This window comes from Gracilinanus agilis, chromosome 2 (genome assembly GCF_016433145.1).
Source record: "Gracilinanus agilis isolate LMUSP501 chromosome 2, AgileGrace, whole genome shotgun sequence".
NCBI lineage: Eukaryota > Metazoa > Chordata > Mammalia > Didelphimorphia > Didelphidae > Gracilinanus > Gracilinanus agilis.
Genome location: NC_058131.1, coordinates 323,831,067 through 323,856,899, shown reverse-complemented (window position 1 = coordinate 323,856,899; position 25,833 = coordinate 323,831,067). Strand labels below are relative to the sequence as shown.

At 42.0% G+C, this 25,833-nt stretch overlaps 1 protein-coding gene across 1 annotated transcript; it reads right to left on the bottom strand.

The window, feature by feature from the left end:
* Nucleotides 1-1,970: 1,970 nt before the first annotated feature.
* Nucleotides 1,971-25,833, bottom strand: TRAF1 (TNF receptor associated factor 1). The gene is made up of 9 exons (XM_044661504.1): nt 25,185-25,833; nt 23,913-23,997; nt 18,946-19,044; nt 13,056-13,127; nt 12,704-12,769; nt 10,686-11,129; nt 8,501-8,678; nt 4,540-4,688; nt 1,971-2,189 (listed from the first exon to the last, which is right to left on the bottom strand). Exons 1-9 carry the CDS (start codon nt 25,430-25,432, stop codon nt 1,971-1,973), a joined length of 1,560 nt encoding a protein of 519 aa, XP_044517439.1. The 5' UTR covers nt 25,433-25,833.

Below are 25,833 nucleotides of genomic sequence, written 5' to 3'. Positions count from 1 at the left end.
GCTAAAATCTGATCTGCCTCAAGTAAAATAAGAAATAAGAGAGGGCTTCTATTTAGCTCTCCTCAGGGTACCCTATGGTTTCCAGGTTGTCCTGGGGATTCACTATAACCTGATTTTCCTGGGACATACTTGGTGAGGAAGTTTGGTATACAAGGTGTGATTTGGCTTCTAGAGAAGATCCTGCCAGCAAACTATTTTTTTCCCCAAGTATCTGTCCATATGGGAATGGGAAGAGCTTTGGACTTAGAGGCAGAAGATAGGAGTGTGTTCAATTTTCAGCTTGGACAGAGACCAAGTATACATGACATTGGGTGTGTCCCTCAACCCCTTTAAGTTGGATCCGCTTCTTTAAGATGAGGATAATCATCTCTGGCCAATCTCACCGAAAGAGGTTTCATGGGCATCAAACAAAATGATAATAATAAAACCAGTTAATTTTCTGTAGTGCTTCAAAGTTTGTAAAACAATATATATCTATAATATATATTATGTGACTTTGAAAAACATTATTATAACAATGGGTTGTAGTTACCCTATCAGAAATGTTTCCTAGGTATACCCAGCTTGCTGCTCTCCTTTGGTTAAATAAATTCTGATGATCTCTGGTGGCATTTTCTTTCTCCCCAATCGGCCCCTCCATTATTTCTTTATTTTCATGAACAGTTTTGCCTTGCTCTTCCCTCACCTGTGGGCCTGCTCTGTTCCATTCCTTTCAGTCTTCCTTCTTTTCTTCCATTCTTCTCCCCCTTCCAGTCGCCCTTCATCACAGCCTTGTCAAATTCCCAGACTTCATGATTTGAGCCACCATCTGAATCAATGGATTGTCTGTTATATGCAGAACTAGGTCCCAATTAGTGTAAACTGAATCCCATGAAGTGATTACATATATTCATATTTCAAAGTTAAAATATGATCACTGGGTGGAGACTGGTGGAAATATGTAGTATAAATGCAAATGATGAAATCACTTCATGGATTCATTTTATTTGTACTAATTGGAACCTCATTGTAATTAACACACATTTTTCTAACACTTTGGAATTACAATAACAACAATAATAAAGTTCCCAAGAAAAATAATGACAAGAAAAATAATAAAGGGATTAGAACCCAGGTCTGCTTACTTCCTGAGAAATGCTCTTTCCACTACCCTATTGTTCCTGGGACCACCATTTCAGGAAGGACTCATGTTTCATCTTACTTTTTCCTTGACTTTTTCTCTGGTCTTCTCCAGTAAGCATTCAATAAATACTTATTCTGAATATATCAATTTAGGGAAATAGACTACTGGAAAAAGAGACAGAGACTAGTATAATGCACCAAACTAAGATAAAGTATCAACTGGTTGCTTAAAAGAGTACACACAGGTGAGGAATTTGAACAGTCCAACAGAGATGATGGTGGGGTGGGGATGACTCTTCCATCCTAAGGTCTCATGGTAATAGCCACTTCACTAGATCCCAAATGGTTCTTATGGTAAATGTGATAGGAGGACAGTTATGAGAATTCTGAAGTGAGTAAACTGAGGTTCAAAAGTTCAGTTATTTTTGCCCATGGTCACATGGTTGGCGTGACTGGGGCTTGAACTCAGGTTTTTGGACTCTTTGTCTTGGTCCAAATTCTCTTCCTCTATAAGATATAAACTTGTTTTGTGTAGCTCTAGAGGACAGAACTAAGAACAGTGATTGGAAGTCACTGGGAAGTAAGTTGAAGGAAGAATTTCTGAGTAACCAGAGTTGTCCAACAATAGAATGGGCTGATTCATTAGAAGTAGTGAGTTCTCCATCACTGGAAGTGTTCAGGCAGAGCCTAGACAACTACTTTGTCTAGAATGCAAAAAAAGAGTCCTATGCAAGACTAGATGGCCTCTAAGATTCTTTCCAACAGTGAGAGTAATTCTTTATATGAACTTCTGCTAATTGTTTTCTTGTCATCCCCCTAAGGTCTGGCTGGGGCTCTGTATCTCAGCTTTATGAGTTCGTTTCTATAACACACTTGAGGAAGAGTGTGTCATCTTTCACATAGGCATGTTTAGAGGATTGTAGTTTATTCAGCGGGAAGAACATAGGGCGACCACTGGCTATATTGCTTTCCCCCTGAGGTTTCTGGAAGGAGCCTGAGGTCAGGTCTGGATGAAAGGAATCAGTAACATGCTCTCTGTTGTTCTGGTCCAGCAACATAAATGTGACCTGGAGAATGATGGAAGAAAAACTGTATTTAAGGTTCTTTGTTGGAGCCCCTGGATCAACACTGAGGGCTAGCTAAAAACAAAGCTTACTGCAAGAGGAGTCACTGTGCACTAGACTGGAACTTGGGTGGGGGTGGAGGTGGAGGTGGGGAGAGAGGAGGCACAGACATCTGAGACCATTAAACAGTGTTTTTTGATTCAGGTAAAGGTCCCTTCCAATCTTAGGAATCTATATTCAGTGTTTAGATAGTCTATGTCCTAAGATTCTGTTCCAGCTCTAACATTCTGTGTTCTGCATTCTATGTTGTAAGGTCACTCCTACTCAGACAATTGATGTTCTGAAGCAGTGATAGCGAACCTTTTAGAGACCACGTGCCATGCTCTGCCTCCACCCAGAGACTCTGTGCTGTGTCACGCCCTCCCACTGAGTGCTGGGCATGTCCCATCCTCCCCTTACCCCACACAGGGGAGGGAAGAAGTGTTCCCATTGGGCTGCTGAGCGGAGGAGTAGGTGAAATGAGGAATGTCCTCAGTACAGGTGAAGAGGTGGAGGGGAGTGGCCTGAGCACTCTACTCCCCTCCAGGTCTGCCACCTGTGAGCCACCCACCTTACCTTCTGTGTGCTCCCATTGGCTGCTGGACAGAGGGGCAGAGAATGTGAAATAATGTCATCAGGTGCTATGGAGAAGGGGAAGGGAGCAGTTTTGCTCAAGTCCCTCTGCCTTTCTAGTAATGCATAGGAGGTGGAGAGGGGAAGGGTGGCAGGTGTCCACAGAGAGTACTCTGTGTGCCATCTTTGGTATCTGTGCCATAAGTTTGCTATCACTGTTCTAAGGGATTTTCTAACTTGAGGATTTCTCACAGGTTTCTTTTACAGTAAGAACTTTTAAAAAGTGGAATGAGCTTTCTTAGGAGGTAGTGTCATCACTGGAAGTGATGACAGACAAAGGCTGAAAGATGACACCCCCTTACTGAGCATACAGTAGAAGGGACTCTCTCTTAGATACTTTCTTACATTAAGGTTTTATGGTCTCTCATCTGAATGATTCCTGGGACAGATAAGCTTAGGTCAACTGAAGGAAGACCAAGTCAGTCATCAGTCATTTAGGCAGGCCACATCTGGGAACCAATCATGATATATGCTCGACTCAGGAAGTAGGAGATATTGACTTTACATCTGGGAGTTTTCAGTAGAAATCTGGGGTTGGAAAACTACCTTTAGAGGGCCAAATCTAGCCCAAAGTCTCTTTTTGTACAGGCCTGTAAGTTGAGTGGTTTCTATATTTTTAAATAAAGTTTTGTTGTACTAGAAATGTAAAAATCATTATTAGTTCTCAGGGATATGCAAAAAAAGGTAGTAGCCTGGATTTGGTCAGGTCATGGTTTGCCAGACCCTGGTCTAAAGGATTATTCTCTGTCCGTCTCTGTCTCTGTCTCTGTCTGTCTATCTCTGTCCTCCCTTTCTGTCTCTCTCTCTCTCCCCTTCCTTCCCTCTTTCCCTCTTTCTCTCTCCATACGTATCTCTCTTTATATACCTACCTACCCATCATCTATATATCTACCAATATATATCACATGCTAAAGAACCATTCTTGGTCTTCATGATTACCAAATCAAGACTAAGTTCTTTATTTTGGCATTCAAGGACCTCCATGAAGTTTCATACTGATCTGTTATGATTTCCTCTTGTGAATCTTCTGCTTCAGTGAAACTGCTCTCTATACATTCAAGGAGTCTCACTGTTATTATCTTGTTATTGTTTTACCTCATTACATGCTGTTATTCTTTTCAACCTTCTTCTAGCTTATCCAAATCTTGCTCATTCTCTGGGTCAGTTTAAGTTCTATCTGCTTTGTGAAATCTGTCCTGACCACCCCAACTCAGAGTGATTTTCTCTCTCCTTTCTCTGAAGCCCTATGCACCAATTTTCTGGGCTGTTCATTGAGTTCCTGCCTGACATTAGTCTCTCATTGTTTCACTGGTAGAAGTTATATTTCCTCAGTTTGCCTATGAGCTGCTTTGAGTCTAGGACTGTATCTTTACTTTATCCCTCAACAGCATCAAATCCAGGTGTCTTAGCCAAATTAAACATGGCATCAGGACTTGTTGTATCAGCTTGGGGTAAATTGAAGAAACATATAGAATAAAAAAATTTGGACCCAAAAGGGATTTCAACATCATCTGCTCTATAATTGGGAAACCATTGTACCCTGTTTCACCAGTGAGTCACAGATGTTAAGTGACTGAATCAAGCAGCCAGATGTCACAGAAAATGAGGGTCCAAGTCAGGGCCAAAACCTAGATTAACTGCTCCCAGACTCCCCCACCCCCCCACTTCCTATACTACTTGCCTTGTTCCGGAAAGGCCACTCCAGGAGAGCATCATATTTCCCTTTCATAACTACAATAAAGAGAGAAAGGTGTGTCCCTTTTCCCATCCCATCTCCATTCAGGTAGATCCGAAGGCATAATTTGTAGCCATAGCGGGCAGTGTAGAAAGCTGAAAGCAACAAAGGAGTCTGGAGTTAGCTCTAGGGAGGCTTGGTTTCCCAGTCTTTTCAAATAATACTCAAATAATGTCCCCAAACAAATTAAAATGAATGACAACAATAGCTAACATTTATATGGCACCTTAAGTTTTACAAAACGCTTTACAAATATTATCTCATTCGATTCTTACAACAACCCTGGGAAGTAGGTGTTGTCATCATTCTCCATTTTATATATAAAGAAATTGGAGCAAATAGAAGATAAGAGATTTGCCCAGCTCACACAGCCAGGTAGTATCTGAGGCAGAATTTGTACTCTGGACACCTTCTTGATTTCAGTGTCCACTGCGCCACTAAGCAAACATTTACTAAGCATATACGATACAGAAGATGTGCTTGGTGGGGCAGGGATACAGAAATGGGTTCCTATAAACTACTTAAGGGTGGGGAGGGTGCAGTGATAGGGTATACATACAATTATGGATACAAGTAAGCAGTATGGCCCGGGGAGAGATCCCAATAAATATCAGAAGGCACCTTAATTAAGTTCCAGGGCTCAATGCCTGAAATGGAAGGGCCTCAAAATGCCAAGCAAAGGAATCTGTGTATTATATTATAGGCTATTGGTAACCACTCAAGGTTTCTCAGAAAGGGAGCGACATGGCCAGACCTATATATTAGAAAGATTACTTTGGCAGTTCTATGAAGAATGGATTGGAAAGGAGGCTGTTACTCTGGCCTGGGAGAGAGACAGCATGGGGCCTCTTGGACTTGGGTTATAGAAACATTCCAACAGATGTCCCTGTAAATAGCAGTTTCTGGAGGGCTGGGGGCCTTTTCTTGCTCTGAGCAGAAACTTTGGTGAGCTTGAGGAGGGAGGAGGCGAGGAGGCCAGAAGAGAGACACAGGCGAGGGTTTGACTCATCTTTTCTCTCTAGTTTGTGACTAGCAGGAAGCCTGAGGCACAGTTTGTCTTTTCCCTTTTTGGCAAACTTCAACCTAAAAAGCTGCATGTGTGTGGGGATTAGAGCTGTGTCCTGTCTGAGGCTGTACTGTCCCCGCTGCTGGGGCCTCCTACCCCAAGCTTGGAGCTGCCCTCAGCTCTCTTGGCAGGACTATAGACTTGTACACACACACACACACACACACATGCATCCACATTTATATACAAAATATACAAAAATAAATATACAGGGAACACAGGATCCTGAATTTAGATTCATGAGAGCCCAGTTTGAATCCCTTTTCTGCTAGGACTATACTTAGAGGAACCCAGGCAAGCCCCTTCCCCTTCTGGGCCTCAGTTTCTCCATTTGAAGATGAAGGGATTAAACTAGATTACCTCCAAGATGATCTCTTTCAGCTCTAGCTCTATGATCACACAACCATATGATCATACATACACACATTCATGTATACTTATTAATTTCTTAGTATACTCATAAACTAATCATTCCTATATGCGCACACATATATCTACAAATATATACACAAACACCATGTGTATATACATTTGCATGCAACAGCAGTAGGACATATCTAAAGCTAAGGTTTCCTTGTACTTAATATTTTCCCTAGTTTTAGATAGATACAGAAATGTACGTGCATACACACTCATTATACGAATACATATGTGTACTTATATGTACATGTATGAACTCAGACACAAGCATTCATATACAAGCAGAGAGATAAACACAATTGTATTCACACTTCAGATGTATATTAGAGGTAAGATGGTGTAGTAGGAAGGACATAGGAGAGGAGTCAGAAGGCTGCCTCTTCCACTAATCAGACTGTATAAATCATCTCCTTCCTGTAGATCTGTCTCCTCATTTAGGAAATGCAAATTGCTTTCTTCACAAAAGCCCTGTGAAGTGGGTAGTGAAAGCCCATTTTACAGATGAGGAAATTGATTTGCCTGAAGTTATATAATTTATATGTTATATAAAACTTATGTTTTATGTTTAAAAAAAGGTTATATAATTTTCATAAGTTATGTAAAACACAGGAGCTCTATCAAGGGATCTTTCGGGTTCCCTCCAGTTGTAAGAGCCTATAAGTCTAAAGATTCAATCAGTTACCTTGCTTAGCCATGTTGGTGAAGATGTGGCATGTGTGCCCAGTGTGCCAGAGGGGGCTGCTCTATTCCCCCTCTCTACAGTGCCTAAGGACATTTTTCACATGTCTTGCCCTTCTGCCCAGCAGCCAAATGGGAGCACTTCCTCTCTTCTCTGTCTGGGGTAATGCAGGGGGCTCACAGGCAGCCTGAAGGTGCAGTTTGGGCATGCAATCTCTAAAAAGTTCACCAACACTCACTTAGGGTATAGATAACAATTAATGGAATGTTCTGTGCTGTCAGATAAAATAAGTAAAGGCAGGAAAACAATAAACACAATGACAACAACCATCTAAATTGAAAAAACTCAAAAGCATGAAACTGAAATTTTATGATTATAATGGCCAAGAAGTTGGCCCTGGAGAAGAGTTGAGAAAATGTATCTCACTCATTTATTTCCCCAGATAGGGGACCATGGGTACAGAATATTGCACATATTATCAGATTGGTTGTTGTATTTGTTATTTTTTGCTGAACTGCTTTATCTCTTTCTTCTTCTTGTCTTTGTTTTAAGGGATGATTAGATGGAAAAGGAAGAGAGAAAGATATTTGGAAGAGATGGTGGTATAAAAACAAAAGATTCATAACAATATAATTCAGGTGGCCAATTTGGGGGACCTTGAAGGCTGATCTCTGAAGTATTGACTATTTTAACCAGTCTTGAATGAAAATGAGGTGATCAGATTCCCATATTAGGTGGATTAATTTAGCAGTAGAAGGGGCAGGGACTAGAAATGGGGAGACCAGTCAGAAAGCTATTGTAATTATCCAGGAAAAGAGGTGGTAATTATATGAACTGGCAGGGGGTCAGGTAGATCAATAAAACTTGGCAAATGACTGGCAGGAGAAATAAAAGGAAGAGGCTTCAGAAAAGACTCTGAAATGTTAACTTTGCATATCTGAGGAGATGAAGAGAAGGACCAGAGTTATTTTTTGGTGGCAGAATATAGGAGGTAAAGAACGAGTCTGGTTTTGGATATATTGAGTTTGAAATGCTCAAGGGCCAGGTAGGTAGAGATGTCCAATTGGGCAGCTGGCATTATGCCAATCCATAAACATTTCACTGACCACATTCCCAATGGGACTAATTTTATTCCTGGACAAACTTATTAGCTAAATATTATCTTCTCTTCCTTCTCCATCCCCAAATCCCAAATATATCCCCAGTGAAAAACACATCATCAGACTCTTCATCCTGTCTGAACTTTCCAGTCAATGCCACCCAGGAAAACTTCAAGTATGTTAGAAGATAATTTCAAAGATACACTTGGTTGGTTGGTGAGGCAATGGAGTGTCTTGGAAAGGGCACTGAACTTGGAGTCAGAAGTCTTAGGCTTGAGTTGAGGGTCCACTATTTATTTTTTAACCTTTACCTTCTATGTTAGAATCAATACATTGGATGGGGGTTAAGTGATTTGGCCAAGGTTACACAACTAAGAGGTATCTAAGATCAAATTTGAACCCAGGACCTCCTGTCTCCAGGCCTGATTCTCAGTCCACTGAGCCACCTAGTTATCCATCACTTGAGCAAATCATTTACTACCTCCAGGCCTTAATTTTCTCATATGTATAAAAATATTTGTATTATCTACCTCATAGGGTTGTTGTAAGGAAAGCACTTTGTAAACTTTAAAGCCCTTATTCTTTTCTAAGCACTGGTAGATGCCTCTGACTTTGTTTCTCACTAAAAATAGCGACAGTTACCTGGTGAGAATAGACTGACTGTCCTTCCACATGCAGACTCATGACATCTCCTGGTAAAGTTGGTGATTTTCCAAAGGTATACGCCATCATAGGAAGCCTCCTCCAGAAGATGGAGGGTCTGCTCCAACTTGGTCAGGGCAAGGTCTTTTTGGGTCAGGGTCTGTTGCAAATCCACAACCTGGAATATGGAGACCCCATCTCAGATCTATCTTTGCCACTCTGGGGACATTTGAATCTTATCCATCATCTGGGGAGCCCCATGGTCTCTTGGGAGCAGAATAGAAGAAGTCAGAAACATGGTGGTAGAAAAAAATTACCATACTTGGAAGTTAAAATCTCTGGGTTTAAGTCTTGGCTCTCACCTGCCGTGTCACCATGGATAAGTTTTGCTGCCTTTCCAAGCCTCAGTTGCTCCATGTGAAAACTGGGGGAAATAATGCCTGCAGTACTTACTTTAAAGGGTTGTTATGAGGAAAGAGCTTTATATATCATAACATGCCAAAGAAATGTGAGTTATCAGAAGTGGAATAGAAAAAGTTCTGGTTCTGACCTGAGTTCAGGTCCTACCTCTGCTTGTTTTTAGCTCTGTGACCTTGGGCAAGTCATTTTTCTCCTCTGAGATTCAGTTTTCTCCTCCACAAAATGGGGATAATAGCATCTTCACTCTACACCTTGAAATATTGCTGTGGGAAAAGCGCTTGGTAAGTCTTCAATCATTATTACTGTTACTATCCTGACACACACTGAGCCCAATTTGTATCACAGTAGGAACACATGTTTCTACAGTGCTCTGAGGTTTCCAAAGTGCTTGCAGCTCATCTATGCCAAGATTTGTATCATTCTAGATTTAAGATATTATGTAACTTTTGGGGAGTCTGGACCTTTGCTTTTATTGGTAACAGAAACTCTAAAGTAAAGAAATTCTCTCCATCAACTCAATGAGGCAGCTGGTCTATAAGTGACCCAAAGTCAACAGTCAGTATATTTCAGAGGCTGGATTTGAACTCAGGTCTTCCTGATTAAGGTTGGCTCTTTATCCCCTGTGCTTTGATAATTTATCATATAATAGCATAACATATATTATAATGCCATACTAAATAATGCCTTCAGGTTTACAAATTGTTTTCCTCACAAAAACCCTGTGAGGTAGGGAGTGAAGGTATTATTATGCCCGTTTTACAGACGAGGAGACTGATTTGCCCAAAGTTATATAATTAGTGTTTGATTTGAACCCAGGTTTTTCCAGACACCCAAGTCCAAGATTTTTGCTTTCACTATTCTAACAACATTCAACAAATATTTTATTTTATTTTTTGAAACCCTCACCTTCCCTCTCAGAATCAGTTCTTTGTATTGGTACCAAGGCAGAAGAACAGCAAGGGTTAGGAGACAGAAGTTGAGTGAATGACCCAGGGTCACATAGTTAGAAAGTGTCTGAGGCTATATTTGAACCCAGAACTTCCCATTTCTGGGCCTGGCTCTCAATCCTTGGAGCCACATAGCTCTTTCTCAGCAAATGTTTTATAAATGCTATATTATTCAAAGTGCCCTGCTAGTGACTGGGGGAGACCCAAAGTTCAGATAAAATGGGCTTTTATCCTCAGGAAACCTGAGACTATTCTCATGGAAGTGAAAGCATAAACACAGATAACTATCATCCATGATATTACATGATAAATGCTTTAGAGATGCCAGCAGGAAGGAAGTCAGGGTAGGGGTTGCCAACTGAGGGGATAAAGGAAGTCATCATAAGAAATTAAAGTCATACAAATTATATAATATGAGGATTTTAGTTTTGTAGCTGGAATGGACCTTCAAGACCATTTAGTTTTTACTAAATTAAGGTCCAAAGCAGTTAAATAATTGTTGCAAAGCCAGTTAGGATTGGATGCCCGCTCCCCTGACTCCCAAGTGCGGTGTTCTTTTCCACCGCCACACTCGGGAACATGCCAATAGTATCCGACCCAAACTAGCGTATGCCATAGAAGCATACGTATGTCTAGACACGCATGCACAAATGCACACAATCTCTGCTTCTGTGCATATCTTATCTCCCCGACTAGAGTGTGAGCCAGGGTCTCCCTTATCTCTGTGCCTCCCCCGCCAGTTGGCACGAGACCTAGTTGGCACCTAACAAGCTTTTCTTGTGTATAGAAGGAAGGGTTGCTGCCACGCGGCATCTCACCCTCTGCTCCAGGCTCAGGATGAGGTCCTGGGTCAGTCCGCTCTGGTACACCGAGGCAGCGATGGCCAGGTGGGAGGCTTCCACCTCCTTGTTCAGGACTGTCACGATATTCTCAAACACGCGCAGCTTCTCCTCCAGCTCGGCGAGCAGCTTCTCCTTCATGAACCTCTGCAGGACCAGCTCTTCCTCCGAGTCTGAGGAGGCAGCATGGAAGTAGTCGGCCTCCAGGTCCCCGTTGACCTCCACAGCTCCCTGCAGCTGGAGGTCGGACAGGTTCCTCTCCGTGGCCTTGGGCTCTGGCAGGGCAGCGTGTCTGTGGCCCGAGGCCCCCGGCCCTCTGCTGGGCCCCCACTGGGCCTTCCCACGGATCGCAAGCTCCAGCAGCAGCCTCAGGTGGTCACTCAGCGAGGAAGCCTCGTGCTCCTTCACCCTCTCCTGGCCACCCTGCCGAGAGAGGGGACGGAGACAGTTCAGGGGAGACTGGAGAAGGCTGAGACACTTGGGGGGAGATCCACGGAGGAAGAGCGTCTAGCTTCACCGCTCAGGACCCACCGAGGCAGCTCAGTCACCCGAGTGCCCAGCCAAAGGGACAGAGGGAAGGAGCCTCGACTGAAAGGGCTGCTGGGGATGGGGGGGAAGTCAGACATGCAGAACGATGCCCCCAGTGAAGGAGAAGTGAGATATACTGATGTTTTATTTTAGGAATGCTGAATACAGAACAGAGCATAAGAAATGGACTATCCAAAGATTTTTCAATATTTAAAAGATTTTAAAGAGACTATGGAAAATGATTTAGAACAAAGCAGTGATGTCATGTGGGATCTTTTAGATAATAAAGCAGTGGCGGGGCAGCTAGGTACCACTGTAGGAAGAGCGCCAGGCCTGGTGTCAGAAGGCTGGAGTCAGGGTTCAAACCTGACCTCTGACACTTCCTAGTGGGGTGAGCCTGGGCAAGTCACTTATTCCTTTTTGCCTAGTCCTCTGACTTTCTGTCTTAGACTTGTCACTAAAACAGAAAGTAAGGGTTCAAAAAATAAATAAAGATCATGAGGCAATGGTAAAATCTTAGATAAACTCAACACTTGGAATATTCTTTATCATCTGGATCCAGATTTGGGTACCACATGTTAAGGACACTGATAAAATGAAGGGCCTCCAGAGGATGGTCACAGCTGAAAAGGATCAGAAAGAGTAATGATCAAACATTAAATTTACAGATAAGGGAACTGAGGCTCAGAGAATTTAAATTACATTAGCAAAGGTCACATAGATAGTAGGCAACAGAGCTAGTGTCTAAACCCAGGAACTTTGGGTTCAAATTCAGTCCTGGAAACACTAAAGACCTTGTACCTATGCCACAAGGACAACTTGAAGGATTTCAGTGTGTTTGGTCTACTGACAAAAGGACCCACAGAGGACATAAGCACTATTTTCAAATATCCAAAGTGCTGGCTGCCAGAAGAGAGACTTTATCATGATATCCTGAGAGATGTTTGGGAAATCCCACTGAAAATTCTGGGAGAAAGTGGATCAATTGTGGTTTTAAAGAAAGAGTTAATAGAATTACTTTAAAAGGAGAAAGAAATGGAAGGACAAAAAATGGTCATTTTTATCTTGTGGTCAATAAGGAAATTTTAAAAAGATTCTACATCAATGAAGGGACCTCATCAAAGCTGTGTCTGGTGGCACGTAAAAGAAGGATTGGCAACAATGACCAATATGGAAGTATGTTTTGCATAACACATGTATGGCCCAGAACAAATTGTTTACCATCTCCCAGTGGGGGAGAGGGAATGGAGGAAGGGAGACGGGAGTTGGATCTTATAATTTTGGAAAAATGCATGTTGAAAGTTATTATCATGTGTAATTAGGAAAATAAAATATCTTTGAATTAAAAAAATTTTTAAAAGAAAGAAGGATTGATGGAGGAAGTGGGGAGAAAGGGGATTGGGCATGGGGCTACTTTTTGGTGTTATTTGTTCAGCCTATCTGGGACCCAAGTTCAAAATGATGCCTACCTTGAAGGAACAGCCAATGTCTGCAAAGGGACACCTATCCTGGACCTCAGCTGGTACCAAACTGTCCTGGAAAAAAACAAAGTTCCATCATTTGGGGAATTTTCTTATAATTTCTCCCTAGTCTGTGGCAATCACCAGAAAAAGCTTCTAGCTTTGCATTTTCGGAAATTCCAGCCACCCTACTGGCTCAGGCTGAATCACTGTGAAATTCTCTCTCCAGAAATGGCTGCAGAAAGCTGGAGGCTGTGCTACATGGTCTTTCTCAGCAAATGCTCCCTGAGTTCCCAGGTCTGGACCCAGCACTGTGAAGGATTTTGGGAAGAGAAAAAGGCACCTCAGGGGTTCTATCTACCTTTTCTTCTGTGTCGATCTTGGGCATGGTCTGCTTGTGGTCCTTCAAGGAGACTCCTCCACATACATGTGTCTGTTCATAGGTGAAAAGGAGACTGTAATGAGACCATTTCAGTAGAGGGTCCGTGGAAAAGAAAATTGTTGAGAATTAGGAACAAGAATTCCTTCATTTACCTCTACCCACTTCCCTGCCATGCCTCCCATCACCTTTAGTTTATTTGCTGCTTCTTGCATCCAAGACAAAAAGGGCTATTGGTTCAGGGGTTATAAACAAGAGATAGCCCTTGCAAAAAGTGAATGATCTAAAGTATGATCTAATACAATCCCCATTTTATAGATGAGGAAACTGAGACCCATTTATGGAAAGGAACTTGTTGAAGGCTCGGAGATCTCCTTACAGGCATCTAGGTGATACAATGGTCTTCGAGTCATGCAAGTTCAAATCCTGTCACTGACACTGACTGTGTGGGCATGGAAAAGTCACTTAACATCTTTCTGCTTCAATGTTACTCATCAAGAAATTAGGAATAGCAACAATGCCCATCTAACAGGGTTGTCAGATGGATCAAATGTTTTTAAAGTGCTTTGCCCACCTTTACATGCTATACTATACTAGCTATTATTAGTAAATAGACAAGCTGAGAATGTAGCTCAGATCTTTTTCAAACTTCATACTCAGTGCCCGTTGGAGCGCTGACATCTGGACATTCAAGGATCTGGCTTCTCTAGCAAGTCCTAATCTAGTGAATAGAGTAAATCCTGCCACTTGCAGATTGTTCAACTTTGGGCAAGTTCCATTACCTAACTCCTTAGACTTAATCTTTAAAATAGGGATAACAATCTCTTTGCTACCTACCCCACTGGCCATTGTGAAAAATAATTGAGTTACCGGTGAAAGTGCTTTCAAAATTGAAAGGAACTCAGGGCAGCTGGGGTTGTTCTGCGATATAGAGAGCCAGACCTAGAGAGGGGAGGTCCAGGGTTCAAATCTGGCCTCAGACACCATGACCCTGGGCAAGCCATTTAATCTGAATAGCCTAGTCCTCACAGCTCCTCAGCCTTGGAACTAATACTTAGCATTGCGTCTAAGACAAAAGGTAAGGTTTAAAAAAACAAAAAGCAAAAAACTGAAAGCATCTCCAAAGATGCTGAGTCCCTTTATAAAAAGAACCCCATCAATCTGCTGAAATCCACCTCCCATGATGCCCTGCTCTGCCTCTGATCCTCTTCTCTCAGTCCATCCAAGCCTCACTTATTCTTGAGGACCAGCTCAAATGCCACATCGTCTAAGCAGTCTCTCCAGACCAGCCCCGCCCCCACTGAATTAGTTCTCTCTCCTTTGAACTCCTCGAGTGCTTACTCGATCGCTCATTGAACACTAGACCCCACTCTGTTGGGACTGTTTAATTTTCCATGTGCATGTCTTGTCTCCCTGACTAGGCTGGAAGCTCCTGGAAGGGAGGGGCGGTGGCTTTCCCATCTTTTCTGTATCCCCCATAATGCCCACCATATGGTTGTACCCTTAGCGGGCCCTCTGTAAATATTTGTGGACAATGAGCCTCCGGGGCAGATTTAAAACAAGGATTTAAATGGAAGGGGAGGGGAGGAAGGAGAAAGAACCAAATATTTTATAGGCTTTTAATTTGAACTAATCCGTAGCAACACTGTTCTTTCTCCTTCAAAAGTGGAATAAGGAAAAAGCTCTGTGGACAATTAAACAAAGTGGGTAAGGATATGGAACCCAGCCCAGCCTAAGTCGCAGGAAACCGTGTTTGGGTGCCTCCCCGCGGGCTCCGTTCCCCCTTCCAGGGACATGCTGTTCCCTACGCAGGAGCCGAAAACAGCAGGGAGCTTAAAACAGCTGTTCAAACCCCGAGCCAGAGAAGGAGGGCAGTCAGGGGGGAGGGCTCTGAGCAGAAGCCGGAAGTCTGCTCTGCCTCAGCTGATCCCAGCAGGTAGAAGAGACAGATAGAAGTACCTCGGGAGGCTAATCCACAGGGTGCCCGCCTCCAGAGGCCACGCCGGCCACATGAGCCGTAAGAATGTATGTTTATTTAAAACCCTTATTTAATGTCTTAGTATCAACTCTAAGCCCAAGGAGGGGTAAGGATCAGGCAATGGGGGTTAAGTGACTTGCCCAGGGACACCCAGCTAGGAAGTGTCTAAGTGCAGATTGGAATAGGTCGGGTGGTCCGGATTTAGGGTCTAGCGCTCCATCCCCTGTGCTATCTAGCTGCCCCAACACGAATATATTTTTGCCCCCAAGGTACTGCACCAAATTCTGAGGGCACGTTTTGTGCTTTCGAATCATTGGGACTGGGGGGCGGAGCCAAGACTTCTGACACCGTTCAAACCAATCTTTAAAAAGCGCTTCTAGATGACAGGAATCAAAATCAAACCTGCGGGGTTGCCTTAGTAATCAACGGATCTCTACTGAATATCTCGAAAGACCTGGAATAATAATAGAAGAGCTTGATTCGTGTTCAAAGGGCCAGAGAAATTCAGGTTTAGGTTGCCTCTAGAGTTCATGAAAAAGAATAATCTGAGATAAGGACGGGAAGGTAGGGTGGGACCAGACTGGGGAGGGCATCCCAAACCAGAAGAGATTAAGTTTGATTTCCCAGGCAACAAAATCATAGAGTTACAGAGCTCAAGTTGGAAAGGAGGTTAGAGGAGCAGCTAGGTGGTGGAGTGGAAAGAGTATCAAGCCTGAAGTCAGGAAGACTCATCTTCTTGAGCTCAAATCTGGCCTCAGCCACTTACTAGCTGTGTGACCCCGGACATGTCACTTAATTTCATTTGTCTAAAGAAAAAGAAAGGAAGGAAAGAGGTTGGAAGCCATCTAATCCAACACCTTTATTTTACAGATGATAAACCCAGGGAAGGAAAATGATTTGCTGAAGGGTAGGAATTGTCAGAAGCAGGAACTGAACCCAGATCTTTTAATGACAGCACCACTCTACTTTACCTATTGTGCCAAAGATCTCAAGAAACAAGAATGGCACACTTTTTGGAAAGTACCTGACAGATGTGAGGCAGCATGTTGTATTGGAGAGAGAGGAGTCAGAAGACCTGAATTCTATTCCTGGTTTTGCCACTAGTTAATTTGAGATCTTGGACAAAGGCACTTAATCTTACCCTAGGAGAGGCAGAATGATAATACAGAAGGAATACTGATATGTGAGAGTACTTGGGCTCAAATCTCACCTCCAGTGTTTACTATCTGTGTGACTTTGGGTAAGTCCCTTTACTTCCAGGTATCAGTTTCCTCATAGCTAAAATGAAGGGGTTGGCCTCTAAATTTAAGGTCTCGGGCTATGATTCTATAATCTTTCTGGGCTAAGTCTTTTCTCTAAAGAATAAGAGTGCTTGACTAGACAATCTCTAAGGGTTTTTCTTATCCTCCACCTTCAGATAACATTTGTCTCAGCCAAGAGGAGGAGAGGAAATACTGAAATATCTGTTCCTTTGTCATGATATCCTAAGATGTATTTGGAGTCCTTTGGTCCAAATTCTGGGAAAGAAAGAGTGAGCGAACCAAATGTGTCTCTGAGAAAAAGTTTATGGAATCAAAAAAAGAGAAAAGGGAAAGAAGGATGGAGAATGATTTTTTATTTTTATCCTCTTAGATAAAGGGGAACTATTAAAGCATGGAAGTGGCATATACTTTAGGAAGATCAATCTGGTAGTCTTTGGAAAATGACTTGGTTTTTTATTCAAACCACTTTTTGGAAGGACTCTGAACCCAACTCTAGAAAATTCTAGCCTTTAGAACAAAATACTTTTGTGGGCCTCTTTTCTCTCCCCAATTCCTTGTGTCTTCCTGTGGTCATACTCTTTGTAGTACTATACTTCATCTTCAGCTACTTGTGAATGCTGTCCCTCTTGTAAGCTACCTGCAGTCTATACAAGGGAAATGTCCTCCTTGGGGACTATGCTGAAGGCACATTAGCTCCAAGAACAAAAGATCTTGATTTCTGAGCAAAAAGGCTTGGCCTCTTACCTTTTCAAACAGGAAACCACAGATGTCAACAAATAGGAAAAAAATGTAGTTGGTGGCAACACCAAACCAAAGGACTGGGGAGGAGCTAAATATTTTTAAATTAAAGTTTAATTAAAATAAAAAACTTCTCATTAGTGTATGAACCATCTTTGATCCCTGTGTCAAACTACTCAGGTATCTTTACAATTAAGATCGTTTATTTCCCAGCTTTGTTGTGAGGTTCAAACAAGAAGTGCCTTATAAAGCTTAGTTATGATTTGTTATTATAAAGCAATATAATCAGACCCTCAGTTTAGGAGGTTCTCTTTGCTAGCTGTGTTCTAAGGTTTCACTAAACTTTTATTATTTTGTTGTTCCAAGGCAGAAGAGCTACATATTTATCTGTGTATTCCCAGCACAGTGCCTGCTTAGGTACTTTAAAACTGATTGTGGATTGACTGATAGATTATTCTATTTTCAGCCTAATGTTCTTGCCTATGATATGATTTGAGGACTTCTGGGAAGGCCTGCCTATTCAACACATCCTTACTGTATATACTGGCAGGTTAATGCTAGTGCTAGTTTAAGTTTTACTATTAGAATGTAATTCCTAGGGGCAACTAGGTGGCTCAGTAGTTAGAGAGCCAGGCCTAGAGATGGGAAGTCCTGGGTTCAAATCTGTCCTCAGATACTTCCTGGCTCTGTGACTGTGGACAATTCACCTAATCCCAATTACTTAACCCGTACCATTCTCCTGTCTAAGAACTGATATTTGGTATCAATTCTAAGACAGAAGTAAGGGTTTTAAAGAAAAAATAATATAATTCCTTGAGATGAAAGAAGAATTTACTAATAATTAACTTGCTAATAATTAGACCTGTACCATAGTGGGATAAGATGATTTGTGAGCTAATAAATTCTGTGGTTCTGGAAAGGGTCAAAGAGAGGTTGACTATCTTCTGGTGAGAAATGTTGTAGGGAAGAGATATTCATTGGGCTGGAGATTGGAATAGAGGACTTGAAGCTCTGAATAGGATGTAGATGAGTGGGAGTAGGGGGACAGATTCCAAGTAGGGATCCATTTCTGTACCCAAGTGAGCTTTCTCAGTACCCTTAAAAGCTAGAGAAATCATTGTCTAGATGTGTCTGATGAGGCAAAAGGAAACTTCCTATTGAGAAGGATAAGAATTCCTATAGGATTATAGATTTAGAATTGGGAGGGACCTTAGAAATCATTGAGTCCAGCTTTCCAGATGAAGAAAATGAGGCCCCAAAAGGTCACACAGTAGTGTCTGAGGCAGGATCCAAAATCAAATCTTCTTGACTCTCAGTCTAGTGCTCTATCCACTATATTACCCTGCCTTCCTCTTCCTTAGCTAGCATCTAGCACTCAGGAATTTCTCTGATGGCGGCTAGCTGGCATACCAGATAGAACACCAGATTTGAAGTTAGGAAGACCTGAATTCAAAACCTGCCCCAGAATTCCTAGCTGTCTAATCCTAGACAAGTCACTAAGTTTGTGTCAATCTCACTTTCTTAATTTGTCAAATGAAGATAATAATAGCACCTATTCTCCAAGGATCGGCATGATAATCCAAAGATACCACATGTAAAGTGTTTTGTTAACTTTAAAGAGATTTTTAATGCTACTTTTTCACTGATAGACAATTCTTCTGGAAAGAAAAGGACAGGAAGTACATCAGAGGCAAAATGAGTTGTATTAGGAGATTTAAAAGATTCTCTATTCCTGGAAGTCTTCAAGAGAAGGCTGGAAGTAGTTACTTGCCAACTGTAGAGGGGAATTCTTTGTAGGATGGCTTGAATTAGATAATCTCTGAGATCCCTTTCAATTTTGAGTCCCCTTGATCCTAGAACAAGGTTGAACCACCCACCCACATACTCCACTGACCTCAAAATTCTTCATGAGGCCAGTCCAGCCACACCCAGAAATCACGCAATGCACACTCAGCTCAGAGATTTCCTTATTAATGGCAGCATCAATGAAAGCCTGAAGAAGAGAGAATAAAAGCAGCAATCATAATAACCACAATCCTTTGCATGAATATAATACTTTTATGTTATTTTAAATACCTGTCATCTATTCTCACATGGAATACTTTCCAGAGCCCTGACAGAGGACACAGGGCAGGGTGAAGGGTGCCCATTCAGTTCTCAGCAGGGCAAGGCATTGAATTTGAAATCAGAAAGGCCTGGACTCTAGTGTGGGCACTGCCATGTGTCATAAGGCAAGAGCTTCAGTTTCCTTCTTTGTAAAATGGGGAAAATAATAATTATGCTGTCTACTTCAATTCAAAAATCAAAGTTCAATTCAGGAAACATTTTTAAGAACTGGCTCCATATACTAGGCACTGAACTAGGTTCTGGGGATAGAAAAACACCAGTAAAATAGTTCCTTCCCTGAAGGGGCTTACATTCTATTGGAGGGGATACTTGGTGTACTTGGGTAAATGTTGAATACTTTGTATACTTTTCTGAGTTGTAGATTATAATAGTAGCTCCCATTTCTAAAGCCCTTTAAGGTTTACCAAGTGGTTACCTCACAACTCTGTGAGGTAAATAGTATATAGTATTAGCCTTCCCCACCATTTTTACAGATGAAGAATGGGAGGCACAGAGAAATTGGAACTTGCCTAGGGTCACTGGGTAAGTATTAGAGCTGAGCTTTGCCTGATTCCAAAGGCAGTGATCTATTACCCTCTAATGCCTCTCTAAGCTTTAGGCAGATAGTGTGCATAAAATGTTTAAAACTCTAGAGCCAGTTATTATTATGTCCATTATTGTTGTTGTTGTCGTTGGTGGTGTCTTTGACAACGTGATCAAAAGAAGCAGTAGGGTTTGACCGTTTGGGTTTCATGTGAAGCCTTTATTTCCTGAGACCTGAGTTTGGGTCTGAGATTTAACACTCATTAGCCTTGTAAACTAGTTCCTTTTCTCTGGGCTTCTCCTCTGTAAAAAGATGGGGTTAGATGAAACGATCTCTAAGAATTCTCCTAGCTTTTACCTTCTATGATGATATTGGGGTATACAGAAGCTTGAGGACACTGAGCTCCTTGCCCTGGCCTCGGACTTCTCTATCCTCCCCAGAACAGCTATGGCCATTGTATCAATCTGGGGTTATTCTCAATGCCATGAACTGTCCCAGATGCTTGGAAACCAGTAAAAGTAAAAGTTTAGGTGGACTTTCTAAGATGAACACCCACACATACCCACAAACACCCCCCCACACCCACACACACACGCGCGCACCATGCCAACAGCCCCTGTGATGGGAACATATGGAAAACACTTGTCCTTCTGTCTGGTCTCTTCAGAATCACGGACTCCCCGTGTGTTCTCAGCAATCCTGTGGCAAGCTACAGTTTCAGGGTCTGCTGGAGGGAGTTGGCCAGGAGTGCCTTATTTAGGCAGGGTTGTTGCCTTCATGAATACTAGTATTATAAGTAAAGGGAGTGTCAATACTACTTTTGTACAGACTTAGCAACGGTACCTGTCCCCAAAGAGAATGGAGAGGGCATAGGGGGTTCCTTGGCGCCATGCCTGAGAATTTGTTTACCTCATTTGGGAACTGCCAAGAGCTCTAAGAACTTCTCCTTTATGGAAGCCCCAGTAGAGTTAACTAACTTGGCACAGTTTTACAGGGCAAAGGACCTTCAGAAGGTCTGGGCACCATCACTGGTGCTATTCCACCTTGATCCTTAAGAATGCTCATCCTTATTCCCTTCTGCCTAGCAAAATCCTCCTTTTTCTATAGGTCTTGGCTAAATGTTCCCCTCCTCTAAAAAGCAGCCTGGTGAAGTGGAAGGGAAATCAGGGGGAGAGGGGGTTGTAGTCATGGCTCTATAGTAATCTCACTAGATGAGCCAGGGCAAGCCATTTCACTTAGAAGACTCAGTATCTCTGTCTAAAATGAAGAGGTGTGGGGGCAGCTAGGTGGCTCAGTGGATTAAGAGCCAGGCCTAGAGACAGGAGGTCCTGGGTTCAAATGTGACCTCAGACACTACCTTGCTAGGTGACCCTAGGCAAGTCACTTAATTAACCCTGTTTGCCTTAACTTACTCATCTGTAAAATGAGCTGCAGAAAGAAATATCAAAGCATTCCAGTATCTTTACCAAGAAAACCAGCCTAAATGAGATTAACTGAGTCAGATATGACTGAAAAAAACCACACTGAACAACATTTCTCTGCTATAGGCCCAGCCCTCTATTCACTCTGCTACCTAGCTAACTCTAGGGGGCCATGATCAGAAAATGCTCAGCCTTTGTCCTTCTAGTTCAGAGACTGATTTTTAATTGTCCTTTGAAAATGAGTTGAAAACGATTTTGGGCAAAATAATTTCCCACTGTTCGACAGGGGGAAAACTTTGAAAGAAAACTAGAGAATAGCCCTAACCTTTTCCAGTCTAATGCCTGAGGCCTCAATATGGGAAACTGAATCCCAGGGACCTAATGGGCCACCTAATTCAACCACTCCATTTTATAAATGAGGAAACTGGATCCCAGAGAAAGAAAGATCCCGCCTCTAAATTACACGGCTAGTCAATGACTGAGATGGGGATTAGGATGCCAGTGTTCAAACTGCCTTCCTAGAGATCTCTCCATTTGGTCCCTCACCTGATGGAATTTGCCAACAAATTTTCAACATCATTTTGATCATTTGATCACACTCAAAATATCTCTCATCAATGTGACCACAGTGCCTGGATTCTGATAAGATTTAGATTTAGAGGGACCCTTAAAGATCGTCAAGTCTATGGGTTCTTAACCTTTTTGTGTGCGTCATGGATCCCTTTGGCCATCTGGGAAAGTCTATGGCTCCCTTTTCATAATAATATTTTTAAACAGATAAAATAAAATGTATAGAATTACAAAGGAAACCAATCATAATAAAATAGTTATGAAAATATTAAAAAGTCTCTGTTGGAAAAATATTCTAAATAAAAATTTAAAAAAGTCTTGGAGGATAGGTTAAGAACTTTGGATCTAATCCAACTCTTTTACGTATAGATCAGATATCTGAAAAGGGAAAATGACTTGTTCAAAATTACAGAGGTAACACATAGCAAAATCAGGATTTGAACTCAGGTTTTCTAACTCTGAACCCAGTGGTCTTTCTGATATATATTAGACTGCCTCTTTTGTGAGACACGCAAATTAGGGCAGGGATATGTGTGCAGAAAAGTAGTCCTAAGTCTCAGATACATGAAACTGACCATATGGGCCACCTTGAGAAAAGTGGTTCAGCATCTGGAACCCTGTATTCTTTATCAGCTACTGAAAAGGCAAATGAAGCTTCTAATAAGGTCTAAGATTAATCCTTTCATGTCTGTGTCCTCTCTTCAGCCAATCACTTCATGAATCCTGAGAACACTTTAGAGCAGAATTAGTTTAATGAGATAAGACGGAAAGGACAAACTGATAACCAGCTGGTGAGCTACGTCTTTCCACAGAAAGGTTAGTCCAAAGCCACATGTATGTGGATTTTTCTGGGTTTTGATGTTGTAATGAGAAGAGCTGAGCTTATTGACAACAGCCCTAGCTTTACAGATTGCTCCTGTTACTTTTTAGAGTAACATTAGGCAAGTCACTCAACCTTTTAAAGCCTCAGTTTTTCTTCTCTATTAAATGAGGCACTTGGAAGGCATGGTGTCTAATGTTCTATTTTGTATCTTGCTCTAAGGGACAGAGCAGAGACCAAGAAATGTCCATTATGCAAAACACTGCTCTATAGTGTTGCTGCTTTCAAATCCTTAAACATTTCTCCCAAGTATAGGCCTAGATCAGGGGTGAGAGAAGTCCCTGGTACTTCCCCACAGAGTCTGTGACTAAGACAGCACTGTTGGCCTCTTTCATATCTACCCTATCCAGAATGATGGACTTGAATGTCCAAATGACACTCTATTTCCGTTTTTTAAAACTGTCCCCTTCCTCCTCACCCTGCACACTCAAAATATCTCTCATCAATCTGACCACAGTGCCTGGGTTTCCCCCACTGGTATCACCTTTGAAGAAGGTCTTTGTCAGAATGCAACTGGGTTACCTGGGAGGAATAACCCATTACTACTCATTCAGTCCTCAGCCTGGGATAATTTAACACATGAACAACTTGAATCATCTCATCTAGCAGGGCTTTGAAAGAATATGGGGGTCCAGAGTGTGGAGAGAGAGCAGAGCATTGAAGCTAGCAATTTGGGGTGGTAGAAATAACACTGGAGTGAGAATTCGGAGATCCAGGCTTTATTCCTGATTCTTTCAGAGTTCCCTCTCCCATTTAACTCTGAGCTCCACTATCTAGTAATCTGGCTTTCCTCTGGTATAGCCTGGGTATGGGTTACACTTATTTACAAGAAGTTATACTCCAGACAGACTATAAAACTGTAGCCCAAAGTGGGGAATGAACTCTAATGTGTGTATAGGGGAGGGTGATGAGGAGGGAGTAAGTCACATCACTTCTCTAGACCTTGGTTTTCCCATCTGTAAAATGAGGAGGTTGGCAATAGATGATCTCAAATGGTTCTGCCTGCTCTTAAAACAAACATATTAAAAAGTTCCCTTCAGGAGAAATTATAAATCTTTCATCTCCCCTTCAGTGATCACTTCTCTCCTTGTACTTTCTCTCCCTCACTTTCAGGGAACAAATACTGTGTGCGAGCCTCTCTAGTCCACTGCTCTTAGCTAAACACTAATTTTTGATAACTTGTTTCCCATCTAAAGGGCTTTGCATTTTAATGAGGAGCAAAAATTCTCTGATTACCAAAGGAATAAATAGTGATATTCTAGGCATTGTAACTATTTCATATCCTTCATAGAACAAGATAAATGTTCTTTTTCTTCCCTCCCCCCCCCCCACAAGCATACCTTCTCTTCAGATAAAAAACTTTCATCACCCACAGTCTGTGGATTCTCCTCCTGGCATCTTGAACAGATAGGGTTCTTGCTGATCCTGGCAAAACACATTCATCAGATTTGGTTTTTGCATGAACAGCTTGTTCCCTTCATTACCTGTTCTGATCCCAAACTGGAAAGCCTAGAAATCATCCTCTAGAATTAATAAAAATGGGTTAGCATTCTAGGCCCTGTTGGCAGCAAGTGCTAGAAGCACCAACGCTACTAAATGAGACCACACTCCACCCTGAAAAGCACTACAGGGTTGTTGTTAGGATCCAATGGGATAATAATTGTAAAGTGCTTAGTACAGTGCCGGGCACATGGTATGTATTATATAAATGGTAATTATTATTATTATTGTTGTTACTCAACTTGAAGGTTTAAACTTAAAAAATAAAGTACAGAAGCAAGACTGGTTCTTGACTACTCCATGGAATTTAGAATCACAGAATGCTAGAGCTCAGAGGAACATTAGAACACAGAATGTTCCAGTACAAGGAAACCTTAGAAAAAAAGACTGTTAGAGATGGAAAGGACCTTAGAACATTGACTGTTAGCATGTAGAATATTAAAACTGTAATAGGAGGAAATATACTCAGCAAATTGGCATGACTTGCTCATGGTTACTCAGTATTTGGCGACACCAGGATTACAACATAGAGCTTTTGACTTCAGCTCTGAGCAAAAGAGCTAATATCAGACATTTATTTCCAGATGTGAATAAAAGTCATTGAATTCTCTTTCTCAGAGACATTTGTATTCCATAGATTATGATAGTGTTGGAACTAGAAAAGACCTCAGAGTATAAAGTGTTAGAACACAGAAGCAGAAAGAGCTGAAGCAGCTAAAGGACAAAGAATGTTGCAACACAGAACATAGAATATTTGTGCCAGAAGTGAACTCAGATCATTGAATGTTAAGCTATGTTAAGTTATAGTATTGGTTTCAAGTATCAGTATATAGACTGGGGCAAGGAGACCATTCTATCACTGCCAAAACCTTAAATCAATCCAATTTCTCTCCTTCCTTCCCAGGGTATGTGTATATGTGTGTGTGTGTGTGTGTGTGTGTGTGTATGTGTGACAGAGAGAGAGAGAGAGAGAGAGAGAGAGAGAGAGAAAGAGAGAGAGAAAGAGAGAGAGAAAGAGAGAGAGAAAGAGAGAGACAGAGACAGAGACAGAGACAGAGACAGAGAGACAAAGAATCTGAGAGAGCCCAGTTCTTCCTCCTCTCCCCCCTCACCTCAGTATCCAGGAGAGACAGGCAGCACAGTAGCGGTGGCCACATAGGGTCTGCTGGGCCTTCTTCAGAACATTGTGGCAGCCACAGCACAAATACTTGGGTTCAGGAGTACCCTGGCAGATGCTGGCAGGGTATCCAAAGGGGAATTCATTTTCATCAGGGATAAAGTGGGGTCCCACAGGGGCAGTATCAGTAAGGTTCTCTGCCATCTGGGAGCTCTTGACAGATGAAGACAGGTCTTCTGACATACCAATCCCAGGGAGCAGGCAGGCAAGTGCTTGGAGGAGAGAGGATTCCAGCCACCTTCTCTCTTGTGAAGAGAGACAATGGTATCTTTATTTCAGCTTCTTGATGAGTCCTAGCCTATAGTGAAATGTCATGGGGAGAGGGGTCTAGAGTTAATATGAGTAAGAAATTACTCTGTTGGGTGGAAAAATCCCCTGGACATTGAATTGCAATGGTTAAAAAAAGAAAAAAAAGTCCAGTCCTCCCTGTGATGAAAAAAAACCAACAAAGAAATTTGTCATAGACTTTAGGAACCACGTCATATTATTTAAGAACCTCTACTGGAGCCCCTCCTGGCTTCAGCAGAATCATTTCCCCTGAGCAATAGTTGGGCTAAGAAAGTCCCAGATAACATCAGGCCAGA